This window comes from Alligator mississippiensis, chromosome 4, assembly GCF_030867095.1.
Source record: "Alligator mississippiensis isolate rAllMis1 chromosome 4, rAllMis1, whole genome shotgun sequence".
Lineage (NCBI taxonomy): Eukaryota > Metazoa > Chordata > Crocodylia > Alligatoridae > Alligator > Alligator mississippiensis.
Window position 1 is genome coordinate 120,162,037 of NC_081827.1, and position 13,091 is coordinate 120,175,127.

Sequence of the window (13,091 nt, forward strand, 5' to 3'; positions counted from 1 at the left end):
CTGTGAGAACAATCAATTGTTGATAGAACAATATTTTTGACATGAAACATTTTCCATTTTCTATATGGAACATTCTCATCAGCTGTACTAATGACTGAAAGTTTTCATTCACTTGGCTATTTATTGGCTCTATTAAATTACTTGTTGGTCCTAAAATGGAGAAAAGATTATATTATACCTGACAGACTGGGTCTGGAAGATGAACTACTTTAAAGATGTTTCATTCCAAGTTAGCACGTAGACAAAGTTGCTGAGGCATTATATGGGGAACTTGTAGTACCATGGTCTACGTTGTGTCCATTTTGGGGCTTCATTCTTTATCACAGAATCATAGAAAATTAGGGTTTGAAGGGACCTCAGGAGTTCATCTAGTCCAACCCCCTGGTCAAAGCAGGACCATCCCCAACTAGATCATCCCAGGCCAGGCTTTGTTTAGCTGAGTCTTAAAAACCTCCAAGGATGCCTCTCTGGATAACCTGTTCCAGTGATTTACTACCCTCCTAGTGAGGAAATTCTTCCTAATATCTAACCTAAACTTCCCTTGCTGGAGCTTGAGACAATTGCTCCTTGTTCTGTCATCTGTCACCACGAAGAACAGTCTAGTTCCATCCTCCTTCAAACCCCCCTTCAGGTAACTGAAGGCTGCTATTAAATCCCCTCCCATTCTCCTCTTCTCTAGACTAAATAAGCCTAGTTCCCTTCTCACCAGTGGTGAATAGATGGGAATAATCACTTCCCTTGACCTACTGGCAACACTCCTACCAATGCAGCACAGTATACTCTTAGCCATCTTCACAACAAGGACATGCTGTTGACTCATATTTAGCTTATTGAAATATTATACCACTGTAACCCCCAAGTCTTTTTCCTGCCCAGCCAGTCAGCCCCCAGCCTGTAGCAGTGCATGGGATTGTTCTGTCCTAAGTGCAGGACTTTACACTTGTCTTTGTTGAACCTCATATTTCTTTTGGCCCAATCATCCAATTTGTTTGGGTCACTCTGAATCGTAGGCCGACCCTCCAGCATATCTACTACTCCCCACAGCTTGATGTCATTTGCAAACTTGCTGAGGGTGCCGTCTATGCTATCTTCCAGGTCATTGATGAAGACATTGGACAAAACTGACTTCTACGGCACTTCACTTGATACCGGTTGCCAACTAGACATCAAACCATTAATTACTACTCTACAAACCTGATGCTACAGCCAGTTTTCTATCTACCTTACGGTCCATTCATCCAGCCTGAACTTCCTTAGCTGGCCTATGACAATGTTTCATAGTTTCTAGGGTCGGAAGGAACCTGAACAGATCATCAAGTCCAACCCCCTGCCCTGGGCAGGAATGAGTGCTGGGATCATAATACCCCAGCCAGATATTTATCCAACCTCCTCTTGAAGACCCCAAGTTAGGGGAGAGCACCACCTCCCTTGGGAGCCCATTGCAGAGCCTGGCAGCCCTAACCGTAAAGTAATGCCTCCTGATATCAAGCCTGAACTTACTCTCAATCAATTTGTGGCCATTATTCCTTGTTATCCCAGGTGGTACCCGGGGGAACAGAGCCTCACCTATTTTCCACTGGTCCCCCCCGGTGAGTTTATAGATGGCCACCAGATCCCCTCTTGTGGAGGCTGAATAGATTCAGGCCCTTTAGTCTATCTTCATAGGGCCTGGCCTGCTGCCCCCTGACCATGTGAGTGGCCCTCCTCTGGATTCTCTCGAGGTTAGCCACATCCCTCTTGAAGTGCAGCGCCCAGAACTGAACACAGTACTCCAACTGCAGCCTGACCAGCGCCACATAGAGGGGAAGGATCACCTCCCTGGACCTGCTCGTGATGCATCTGTAGATGCATGGCAAGGTGCGGTTAGCCCTACTGACCGCTTCCTCGCATTGGCAGCTCATGTCCATTTTGGAGTCAGCAATGACTCCAAGATCCCTTTCAGCCACTGTGTTGTTGAGAAGGGTGTTTCCCAGCCTATAGGTATGTTGCAGGTTCCTTCTCCCTAGATGCAGCACCTTGCACTTGCCTGCGTTGAATTCCATTCTATTCTCATCTGCCCACCTCTGTAACCTGTCTAGATCTAGTTGGATTCTGTCCCTCCCCTCTAGTATGCCCACTTCTCCCCACATCTTTGTGTCATCAGCAAATTTGGACAGTGTGCTTTTCACGTCTACCTCCAAGTCGCTGATAAAGATGTTTAATAGCACAGGCCCAAGGACCGAGCCCTGGGGAACTCCACTGCCAACACCCCTCCAGGTCAAAAATGACCCATCCACCACCACTCTCTGGGTGCAACCATCAAGCCAATTTGCCACCCATCTGACTGTAGGCATCGATTCCCACACTTGCCTAGTTTTTTTTTTATGAGAATGGGGTGAGAAACAGTGTCCAAGGCCTTCTTGAAGTCCAGGTAGATGACATCCACCTCAACGCCTACATCCAAGGACTTGGTGACCTGGTCATAAAAGGAAACAAGGTTAGTCAGGCAGGATCTGCCCACAGTGAACCCATGTTGGTTGCCCCTGAGCATTACCTCCCATGCTGGGCCCCTGCAGATGTGCTCCTCGATAATTTTCTCAAAGGTCTTCCCAAAGACCGAGGTGAGACTAATTGGCCTATAGTTACCCAGGTCCTCCTTTCTCCTCTTCTTGTAATTGGGGACCACATTGGCCCTTTTCCAGTCCTCTGGGACCTGGCCGGAACACCACAAGCACTCGTACAGCTGTGCCAGGGGCCCTGCTATGACCTCCGCCAATTCCCTCAGTACCCTCGGATGAAGAGCATCCGGACCTGCTGATTTAAACATGTCCAGCCCCTCCAAGGGTTTCCTAACTAGATTGTCTCTGACCCTAGGCATAGGGTCGTGTCCCCTGAGACTGTCCATAATCCTAGTGAGGGTATTTTCCTGGTCCGTGCTCAGAAATATGGAGGCAAAGAACTCATTGAGGAGATCAGCTTTTTCCTTTGCTGCAATCACCAGATTGCCACGCCTGTCCTGTAGGGGCCCCATGTTACCTGGTGCATTCTTCTTACTCCCTATGTATTTGAAAAAGGACTTTTTGTTATCCTTAATTCTGGTTGCCAGCCTTAGTTCAGTCTCTGCCTTGGCCTTCCTGTCTCCCTGCAATCACGAGCAATGGAGGTGTAATCCTTCTTGGTGATAGCCCCTTACTTCCACTGATTATATGCCAACGTTTTGCCCTCAGTCCCTTCTGGATGCCTTTACTGAACCAAGGGGGCTTTTTAGCACTCTTGCCCCCCCTTGGTTCGCATTGGGACTGACTCGCTCTGAGCTCAGAGGATCGTCATCTTAAGGAACAGCCATCTGTCCTGGACTCCCATCTCATTGAGGCTCTGAGTCCCCAATGTCTCCCTTACTAATCTCCTTAGTTCATTGAAGTTGGCCCTCCTGAAGTCAAGGACTTTTGCCTTACTGCTTGCTATCATCACTTTGTGCCGGATAGTAAATTCCAACAGATGATGATCACTAATGCCTAGGTAGTCGAGCACCTGCAGATCCCTCACCAGGTCATCGCCTGTGGCAAGGACCAAGTCCAGTAAGGCATTTCTTCTGGTGGGATTATATACTTCCTGGGTTAGGTGGAGGTCCTGTATGCAGGCTAAAAACCTATGTGAGCATTCAGACCTGGCTGTCTGATTCTCCCAGCAGATGTCTGGGTAGTTTAGGTTACCCATGACAACCACATCCCTTGTCCTTACAGCCTCCGTGAGCTGACCTGAAAATTCCCGGTCCAGCTCATTCCCTTGGTAAGGCGGTCTGTAGTAGACACCCACTATCGAGTCCCTTCCCCCACGACCCCCTTGCATTCTAACCCAGAGCGCCTCAGTTTGCCCCTCTTCTGAAGCCATCCTAATTATCGAGGATGTGTACTGCTCTTTAACATAGAGCGCTACACCCCTTCTCCCCACTTTTTTCCCTACTTTATCCCAGCTATACAACTTCGATGTCTACTGCCCAGTCATGTGTAGAATAACCACCAGGTTTCTGTAAGCCCAACCAGGTCCGGGTTTTTGCTAGCTAGCAGGAGGGCAAGTTCCTCCTGCTTATTCCTCATACTTCTAGCATTTGTGTAGAGGCAGTTGAGACCTCCTATGGGTGTTCGTGCTGCCCTCTTGTTCTCAAGCTTGCCTGGGCCCTTGTCACTTACCTGGGTTGTTCCTCCTCGCATCACCTGTATTGACATCAAAGTGTCCTCCTGCACCTCTGCATCCCCATCCCCTGAGGAACCTAGTTTAAATCTCGCCGTGACTTTAAAGCTCGGCATATGAGCACTGTGGGAGACCATATCAAAAGTCTTAGTAAAAACAAGGCACACCACATCCACTGGTCTCCCCGCATCCACAGAGCCAGTCATCTCATCATAGAAGGCAATCAGGTTGGTTAGCCATGACTTGCCCTTGGTGAATCCGTGCTGACCCTTTCTAAACACCTTCTCCTACAAGAGCTTAGAAATTGATTCCCTGAGGATCTGCTCTGTTACATATCACAGGCAATCAACCTCTTTTCATCATATTGCAAGGATGTGATTCAGTGCCTATTGAAGTGAATGGCAAGACTCCCATTTAAGGATTCAAAGCACAGAGATTATTTTAAATTCTTGACTACTACTGAGGTAATGCATCTCAGAAGAGGCTCTTAATTCTGTGCAGCTGATTAGTGGGCAGATGGGAATGGCATAGGGGACCAGGCCATGACCCATCGTAAGATGCACATCTCCTGCTGCTTTAGAGAGGAAAGTGCCCCCCTGCTCCTACATAGTTAATTTTAATGGCTTTCTGGCTTCTATCTTGTTTCCATTGGCCAGATGGTCTGTTGCCTCCTACGCTAGTGTTTTAGCAAAATATCACTCCATCTCCCCTCTCTCTTTCCATCCCACACCGGTACTTATACACACACACGCATACACACAGAAGGGGTTGTAATGCTTCAGTAGGCTAGATCAGGATTAAAATGCTCCACTAACTAGTGCCAAGAAGCAGGATTAAATACATGGGAGCAGAATCTGGCTCACAAGCTATGTATGTATGAGAGAAAGCGAGAGAGACGCCTACCTCATAATCTTAGTCAACAAAGCTAGCTCTGATGCATCCTGACAAGCAGAAAAACCTTATCACAGTCATGTGTGGGTTGCACTGACATTCATATATTTGCTTGCCAGCCTTGACCTATTGTGTTTTTAATGAGAGGTAGGGAGTCTCTCTGAAGTGTTGTCCCCACAGGCCACTAGATGTCAGTGTAATTATAAGGCAGGATGGGCTGGGCAGTAAGAGCAAGCAAGTCTTTTATTACAGAACCTGAAACCACAGGCAACATATTTGGTTTCATGTTTCCCACTGAACTGGAAACTTGGCCCGGGTTCATTGAATAGTTCGCAAACTGAATGAGTCTGAGGTGAGTCTCAAGTAAAGATGACCCTAAATTCCATCCACTCAGGATTCCAGGTTAATGGGTTCTAGAAATCCAATTAGACTTGAGGTCTGAATTTTGCACTGGTCCTAGTTTGGTAAACTCAGAGCATGCATACCACACCCTGGAATGATCTGGGAAAAACTAATTGAACCTCAGCTGGAGTGGCATAACTTTGAAATATTTAGAGGGAACTCATGGTAGTTTAATATCTCTCTACTAATGACCTGCTCTCATTTTAAATGTCTTTATGCTGGTTTTAAGGTAACCTGTGCCAGAGCTCCCAAGGTTATAAATGCCTTTTAGGTGGAGAGTGTTTGAAATTGGGACCCAGATTCCATGGCTTGGAGCATTTTCACTTTTAAGTCAGCAGGCCCCAGGGTCTAAAAGAATACTTTTAGTTTCACCAGTTTTTTCCTCCTTTTGCCCTAGAATGGGGCAAAATGATGAGATATGAAAATCATGATGAAATGTAATATTTATTATTTACCTATATTATGGCAGTATTTGGTTTCAGTCAAAGATAAAAGTCTATGAATAGAGCTCTCTGGGCAGATTTAGGATTTTGAAAAAGGGAGTGCACATGGTCTGGTAAATCATCACATATGACACACCACACATTTTTTCTCCAGTTAAAGAAACTAGAAGCTTTCCTAATATGGTAGGGGGCTAGCACTGTATTATTCATCTTATGTTCAAAGCAAAAAAAATATATAAATTAAACATGCATTAATTTTCTAGCGTATATATGAAGTTTAAGAAACATAAAAAACTAGTCAAGAAATAGTCATAAGATGTCTCAGTACTTTAGTCATTATGGTTAAAGGCACATATCTTATTCAGATTCAGAAAACAAAATCTAGTATTCTTGAGCCTTGTGACAATGCCTCCAATACTTCCCTGTCAGTCATTTTTACATCTGAGTGAATATTACCAAACCTGAGTTAAGGTTTTTAGCTAGAGCTAAAAACATTCTGCAGTGCTCTGAAATAGGAGAGACATTACCAGGGAAGGCTAACAGACAGCAGCATTGCAGAACAAAGGATAGTTTGAATAATGAAATATCAAGACCATTTAAAAATGGGAGAGGGTTGTTAACTAGGGCTGTAGGAAATGTTGCCGGTAGTTTCATTTTGATGTTGTTTTGAGCTCGAAATAACAAAATTGAAACGAAAAAGAGAGCTTCAAAAATTTCGAAATGTTTCGAGTTTCAAAGCTCAAGCTGGGCTTGCCTAGAGGGAAACAGAAACTAAAGTAAGGAGAGGGAGGGAGACCCTGGGTGTGGGGAACGCTCTCATTATTGACTATGTAGCTGGCCAGTGACTGGCATCCTTTCCTGAGGTCCCTTCCAATCCCAGTGGGGAAGGGACAGAAAAACTGCATAAAAGGCAGCAGTGTTTGAACTGCCCTACTTACTGCCTTGGTGTTAGCTGAGTGAGGGTGCACCTTAACAGACGCACAGTGTCACCCACCCATGTCATGAGTTTTGCCTGTCAGCAGCTAGAGGTGCAGGGCCCCAGAACCCCTGCATCTATCTCCTTGACAGCTGGCAGTCTTCGTGACCTCAGCAGGGGCAGGCATGCCTGCAGTTTTCACCCTGCTGCGCCTTAGCGCACACGCTGTCACCCATGTAACAAGTTTTGCTTGTCAGTAACTTGAGGCACAGTTTCCCTGAAACCCCTGCACCTAACTTCTTGAAACTTAGCAGGCTTCATGGCCTCAGAAGGGGCTGCTATTCCCACAAGTTTAATCCAAATCAGACCAGAAATGACAAAGTTATAGGCTGTTTCGAGCTTCTCCATTATAGCCTCTGGGCGAAACTTCAAAACAGCATCGAAACAGCTAAACTGTTTTGACAAAACAAAATGGAGCACCCCTTTCAAGTCGAAACGAAATTCAAAATGAAATGCTGTTCTGTCAAAACATTGAAATGCAAGTCGAAATGGAATGGTGCCTTTTTGCACAGCCCTATTGTTCACACCTGTGGAATGGAAAGAGATTAACAGGAATCAGGGAGGTGATAGAAGTCAGTTGCCTCCCTTAGCAGTACCTGAATAGAAATGCTTCTGCCCCTCCCAGGCAGTTGGGTTTAAAGTTGGGTACAGCAGGAATGAAAGGCCCGTGCGACTGCACCACTCTACCTCCTCCCTCCCCTGGCTACTTAGCTCTGGAGATAGGAGAGTGGACTAATGACCTCTTGAAGCTAGGGGCAGACCCAGGGGGTCTGCACTGATACACTTGCACCACTTACACTGGTACACTTGATTCCGGCTCCACCCAAGGTTGAACAACAACTGCCTGGCAGTGGCAGGAGCATTTCTAGTCAGGCAGTGCTGATCGAGTCATGTGACTTCATGGCTCATTATAATCTACCTGATCCCTTCTAAACTCTTAATTCATAGGGTGTTAATGATCCTCCCTTCTTTTTAATGGTGTTAGTGCTCCAATAAAGCTAGCCTTTGTTCTACAATTCTGCTGTCTGTTAGCCATTCCTGGTAATGAAGCTCCTATTTTCAAAGCGCTTAAGATCGTTTTTAACTAATTTTTTCTGATTCTGTGGTTGTGTTTAAACACTGCATGTACAGATAACAAAAAGTGGCCCCTTTTCCAACATTCTTACAATTCAAATAATTTATATGGTGATAACTCCATAAAGAAATTGTTGAATAGTTTGCGAACAATTTTTTCTGGTTTGTTGTCAAAAGTTTTAGACTGACATATAAAAAGCATGATGCTCACCAAGAGCTTTTATTGGGCTGAATATAAGGATCATAATGCTTTAATATGTTCTCCCAAGATTAATATTTTAGTAAAAACCAAAAAACGGTTTTCACATACAGCCACCAAATCTAAGGGATACCCATGCTTCCAAGCATGTCTGTATAAGCATGCCACTTTAATGCACTGCTGGGTCACGCACATCAGTTGTTTAATACCCTACTCCAGGGATGGACAACCTGCAGCATAGGTGACACAAATGGCACAGGCAGCCTGTGTGTGTGGCATGTGATGGATCAGGGAGGAACAGAGAACATAGTGGCATATAGGTAGGTTGCCCATATGTCCCAGTTTGGCTGGAACAGTCCTGTATTTTGGAGGCCAGTTCTAGTTGGCTGGTGAAAACTAACATGAACATCTTGGGCATAGGGTAGGGAGGCAGAGCAGCATGAAATAGGAAGTCCTAGCAGGCAGCAAAACTGTCCTAAAATAGGCTAGCTTGATTAGTGTGCTGACCATTAAAAAGGGGAGGTGATTGTTAACACCTGTGAAGCAAAGAATAATAGGTTATTCATGGGCCCCTTAGCTGCCTGAATAGTAACACCAGAGCTGCACCATGGTGTCCCACCCCCGCCTCTGCCATCAGCAGTGCCACTGACTTGAAAGGCAGCGAGGCAGGGGGGCAGTGTCCTGGATTTCACATTGTCCTATATGGTCACCCAACATATAAGGCATGCAGCAAAAAATCACAGCAACAGTTTGCTCACAGGGAGCAGAAAGCAATGCCTCAGATCAGGCAGGGGAAGGGGATTGGAGTGGTACTGAGGGAGGCTGTGGGGCTTAGTTAGTGGCATGCCTGCCAAAAAGGTTGGCCCCTCACTTCTCTATTCCATAGTTACCAGACAGGAAGCAATGCACACTGTAGCAAGCTGCAACTTTAAATTGTCTGGCACCCTGGGGCAAACGATGCCAAGGGAACTTTTAATGACCACAAATGAGAGGATCTTATGTTTTCTATACAGCCTCTAAAATCCATAGGGTTAGGGCATTACTAATACAGAATCACCAGTGTCACCTGCCATAGCAGCTGGAATTTCCTTGAAGGCATCCCTTTCAGGAACTGACCAGGCCAAACCCTGCTAAATTTGTAAGATGCAACAAGGCAACAGCTAAGGCAATGAGAGTGCTGACAATTTGGAGATTACAGTGATTTTTTTCTGGTCTTTGAATCACATGAGCCAGAGTACTTCCTTCAATTAAGTCCTTTTGGCACTAGAGAATGTCTTTTAGAACAATATCCAGGCTTGATTTTAAAATTGCCAGTGAGAGAGAAAAATGTATCCGAGCCCTTAGTAAATTCTTCCAATGGCCAGTTACCCACACTGTTAAAAATGTGAAGTTTATTTCTGGTCCAAACTTGTCTAGCATTGGTCTCCAGCCAAGTGACATAAATTCAGTCAACACTGTTACAGTCTAACTCATCAGCATTATTCAGTTAATTAAGAAGTCATGTAACTAACAGTGACACAGAGGCAGTGCTGGCACAGTTTGTTTCCATTGATACTGCATATGGAAAGCCAGTTTCTTTAATGGGTACATTGCTATGCAGACCTCATACAACTGCACTACTGTAAAAATGGCTAACTGAACCAGTTTTCTCATTTTATAGTTCCTGTCCAGGTTTTGCCAAGCTATAGCAGATGGAAAAACGTGTGTTTTGTCTCTGTTTTTTCCAGGAACAATACATTTTTATTCATCAGTGTGTGCAATTGATGTGGCAAAAGAAAAAGCAGCAATTCTGTATCAGTGATGTCATATATGAGAATGTCAGCAAGTCCTAGTTCAGGCTCACAGGTGGTAAGTCTCATGAAACAGTGCCTGCAATTCTGCTTACAGAAGTAATGTTTCTATCAGGACCTTCATCATAACTTTTTCACTTCTCAAGATTTCTTCTGCTTGGACTTGAAATCTTCTATACCTAGCCCCTCTAGGGGTGATTTTTATATGTGGGTGTTGCAGGGGGAGACAAGGGAGGGAAGGGTGTGTGCAGAGCATAAGGCAAGCTGCATTAGCCATTGGAGTTGAAACAAAGTACTGTAGGTCATACTTTCCACAGCAACTTTTCTGGCTCACCAACCATTTAAAAAAAAAAAAAAAGGCTGGCTAAATTGAATGTTTCATATCAGTATTCTGGATGAGGCAGCTGTCCTTTGCCAAATTTAGAGAATAAATTAAAAAAAAAAAAGTATAATGGATAGTCATTTGTGAGAGAATGAAGCCAATCAGTTGTCATCTATCAACCGCCAAATTATCAGGGTCAGTTGAAAGTCCAACCCATATTGGGTATTCTCAGGCTGTGCTACCAGACAAGTCACAGAGGCTGCTGAAGAGACAGTTGGCAGCAAATGAACTCCAAGGCTGAAGTCTGGGAAGACTATTAGCCTCAGCTGTGCATATGGAAGGAGTGTCAACTTACCACCACCGCTACTGAGCAACTCACTATAAAATTCTTATATTTTAAGTGTTCATCTCAAAGTGAAACAGGAGACAATTACAACAAACCTGACATGTCAAACTGCTGAGAGATAACCTAGTCCTAGCATGTTGTTTTGGAGTCAAAAGCAACTTCACCAAGCTCTGCAAATTGTTGTGTGACTTTAGACACACACACCTGTCTGTTCCTCAGCAGGGCTGGGTTAATGTATAGGCAAAGTAGGCACATGCCTAGGGCCCTAAGTGAAGAAGGTGCCCTGTTGTGCTTATTTCACATATTATAATTGAGTGAAAAAAAGCAGAGGCCCACGAGTTTGTTTGTCTAGGGCCCACTAAAGGGTTAATCAGGCTCTGTTCCTCAGTTTCTCCCTCTGGAAAACATAATTAATGATACCAAGCTACTTTTGTCAAGATATTGGAAATCCAAGCAGCAATGATGCCAGCTGAGGTTATGCAATTTAGTATATAACCACATTCTGTGAGCCCCACTGTTCCCTTCCCTTATTCTCCATACCTTTTCATGTTTTCTTCCCATCAAAGCAGCTAGTATATAATCCACAGAATAGCTGTACAGTCTTTTAATTGCATTTCCAACTGAGCAAGGGGGCAGAGGCTGGAATTTCTTAACAATAATAAAAAAAAAATTACTCTAGGACTACAGTCCACAGCCAATATTATGATAAAAATGATAGGTGATTTTAGCTGCATCTCAATTTTGGGGAGTCCAACTTGAGGTGTCACAGCAGGGCCTGCTCTTTGTGGGGTTTAGTACTCACAACTCTTGTAATTAGGTCTTTGAGGTGTTTGATTCTTTAATATTTTGACCCACGTCCTGTGTTTTGTCTCCACTAGAGAGTAATCTCCTCCTAACCAGACCTTTGGTAATGAAAAATGACAGGTTTTATATTTAGCTCTCAGACAGGCTCTATTTGCTTTGTTCTTTTTCAGGTGAGATCATGAAGTATGCCCATCCTCCCTTGCTTCAGATTCTTTTTTGTTTGAACTGCTAGCTGTTTTGCCATGGAAGGCCACTGCTTCGCAGTATGTGGACAATATAAGAAAGGTATCGAGCATTTTAGAAGCACTGGGGAGACTTAGCCTAAAAGACCTGGCAGTGTCTTTTTGGACTATTTAATTTCTGGACTTTTAAAAAATACTGGACCAAATTCAGCTGAACAACATGAAGGAAAAGACACTATGTGCATAACTTACAGTACTCAAGATAGTTGGGTTTTTGTTTTGGTTTAGGGTTTCCTGTGCAGGTTGGGCTTAAAGTTAAAGCAAGTGCAATATTTTTTTAATGGTTGAATGAAGAACTTTCTTCATGTGTCACTGGTCTGTGCTAAAGTCCATAAGAGAACAGGCATTGTTAGTATCTAATAATACCTCATTAGTGAATAGCAAAGCATGAACATACAGGAAGAACAGTGGATTTTGCAAAAGAGAAGATGGGGGCTTTTGATTTGGCTGTTGACCACAGCACTAAAAGTACTGTGCTTCAGAGGACTGGCAAGAATACAGTACCCGTGGAACTTGACTAACACTCCAAAAATTCAAATTGTAAAGTTCAAAGGTAGAGTAGAAGACCTATGTTAGAAAAGTTCTGTTGTTCTCATTCCTTGATGTGCCCCTACTAATTAAACAGCGGGATTGTTCTTTTCTTTACCTTTATAAGTAATGCCACTGAGCCGGTTATTTTTTTAGATGATCCTAATCAATAAGCAGAAAAAACTGAAGCTGGAACATCTTTAGACTCCATTACTGTAGTATTAAGCTGTCTGAGTGGTCCATAGTGCCTATACCCCTCATGCTTTTTAATTTATTATTATTATTTTTAAATATTTTAGGCACCTCTGAAGATGATTCAGGTTGGAAAAAAATGTGCTGCAATAGATGTAACTTAATTTCTCTCATGAGCCAGAAATTCATGATGATGTGGAAATGAGGGTTCAGTCTGCCAAGTTATGACTTTGATATGAAAGTGTCAAAACATGGTATGGATTCCTTCAGGGACTTTGTGATTTTTTTTTTTTTGCTGTCAGTTTCATTTTAGTCAACTTGAGCTGTGCTATATTCTTTTTGGCTTTGTATAATTCTAGTACATCATTGTGTATCGTGCTATAGCTGCTGCCAGAATGGATGTTGATGGCATTTTGTAACCTGTTGTTTGTGTCACCTCATTGGACATTAGAGACGATGGTACTCATGTAAACAAAATGAACAAAAAAAAGAGCTGAAAGTAAACACATTCGATTATTTAACTATGAAAATGTCACCAGGAGCAGCCAGGTCTACCTGGACCTTTCTGTCTTTGTCTGTGCACCACAGACTAGCAGTTCAACAGCTACCCAGGAGCTACGTGATAGAATTTGGGATCACCCCCTTTGGATTATACTTGAGGTGATATGGAGAGGTGGTCTCCCCTCCAAAAATAAACTGGGTACCTGTAAAG

The 13,091-nt window shown here is 43.8% G+C and overlaps 1 protein-coding gene across 4 annotated transcripts in view; it reads left to right on the top strand.

Moving 5' to 3' along the window:
* PTPRO (protein tyrosine phosphatase receptor type O) overlaps window positions 1–12,887 on the top strand; it is a 264,040-nt gene extending 251,153 nt beyond the window's left edge. For all 4 annotated transcript variants that reach the window (XM_019489537.2, XM_019489539.2, XM_019489538.2 and 1 more), the window contains 2 exons: window positions 9,883–10,003; window positions 11,588–12,887. In XM_019489537.2, coding sequence (XP_019345082.1) covers window positions 9,883–9,987 — 105 coding nt within the window. In that variant the 3' untranslated portion in view covers window positions 9,988–10,003; window positions 11,588–12,887. The remainder of the gene's footprint in view (window positions 1–9,882; window positions 10,004–11,587) is intronic.
* Window positions 12,888–13,091: the final 204 nt, after the last annotated feature.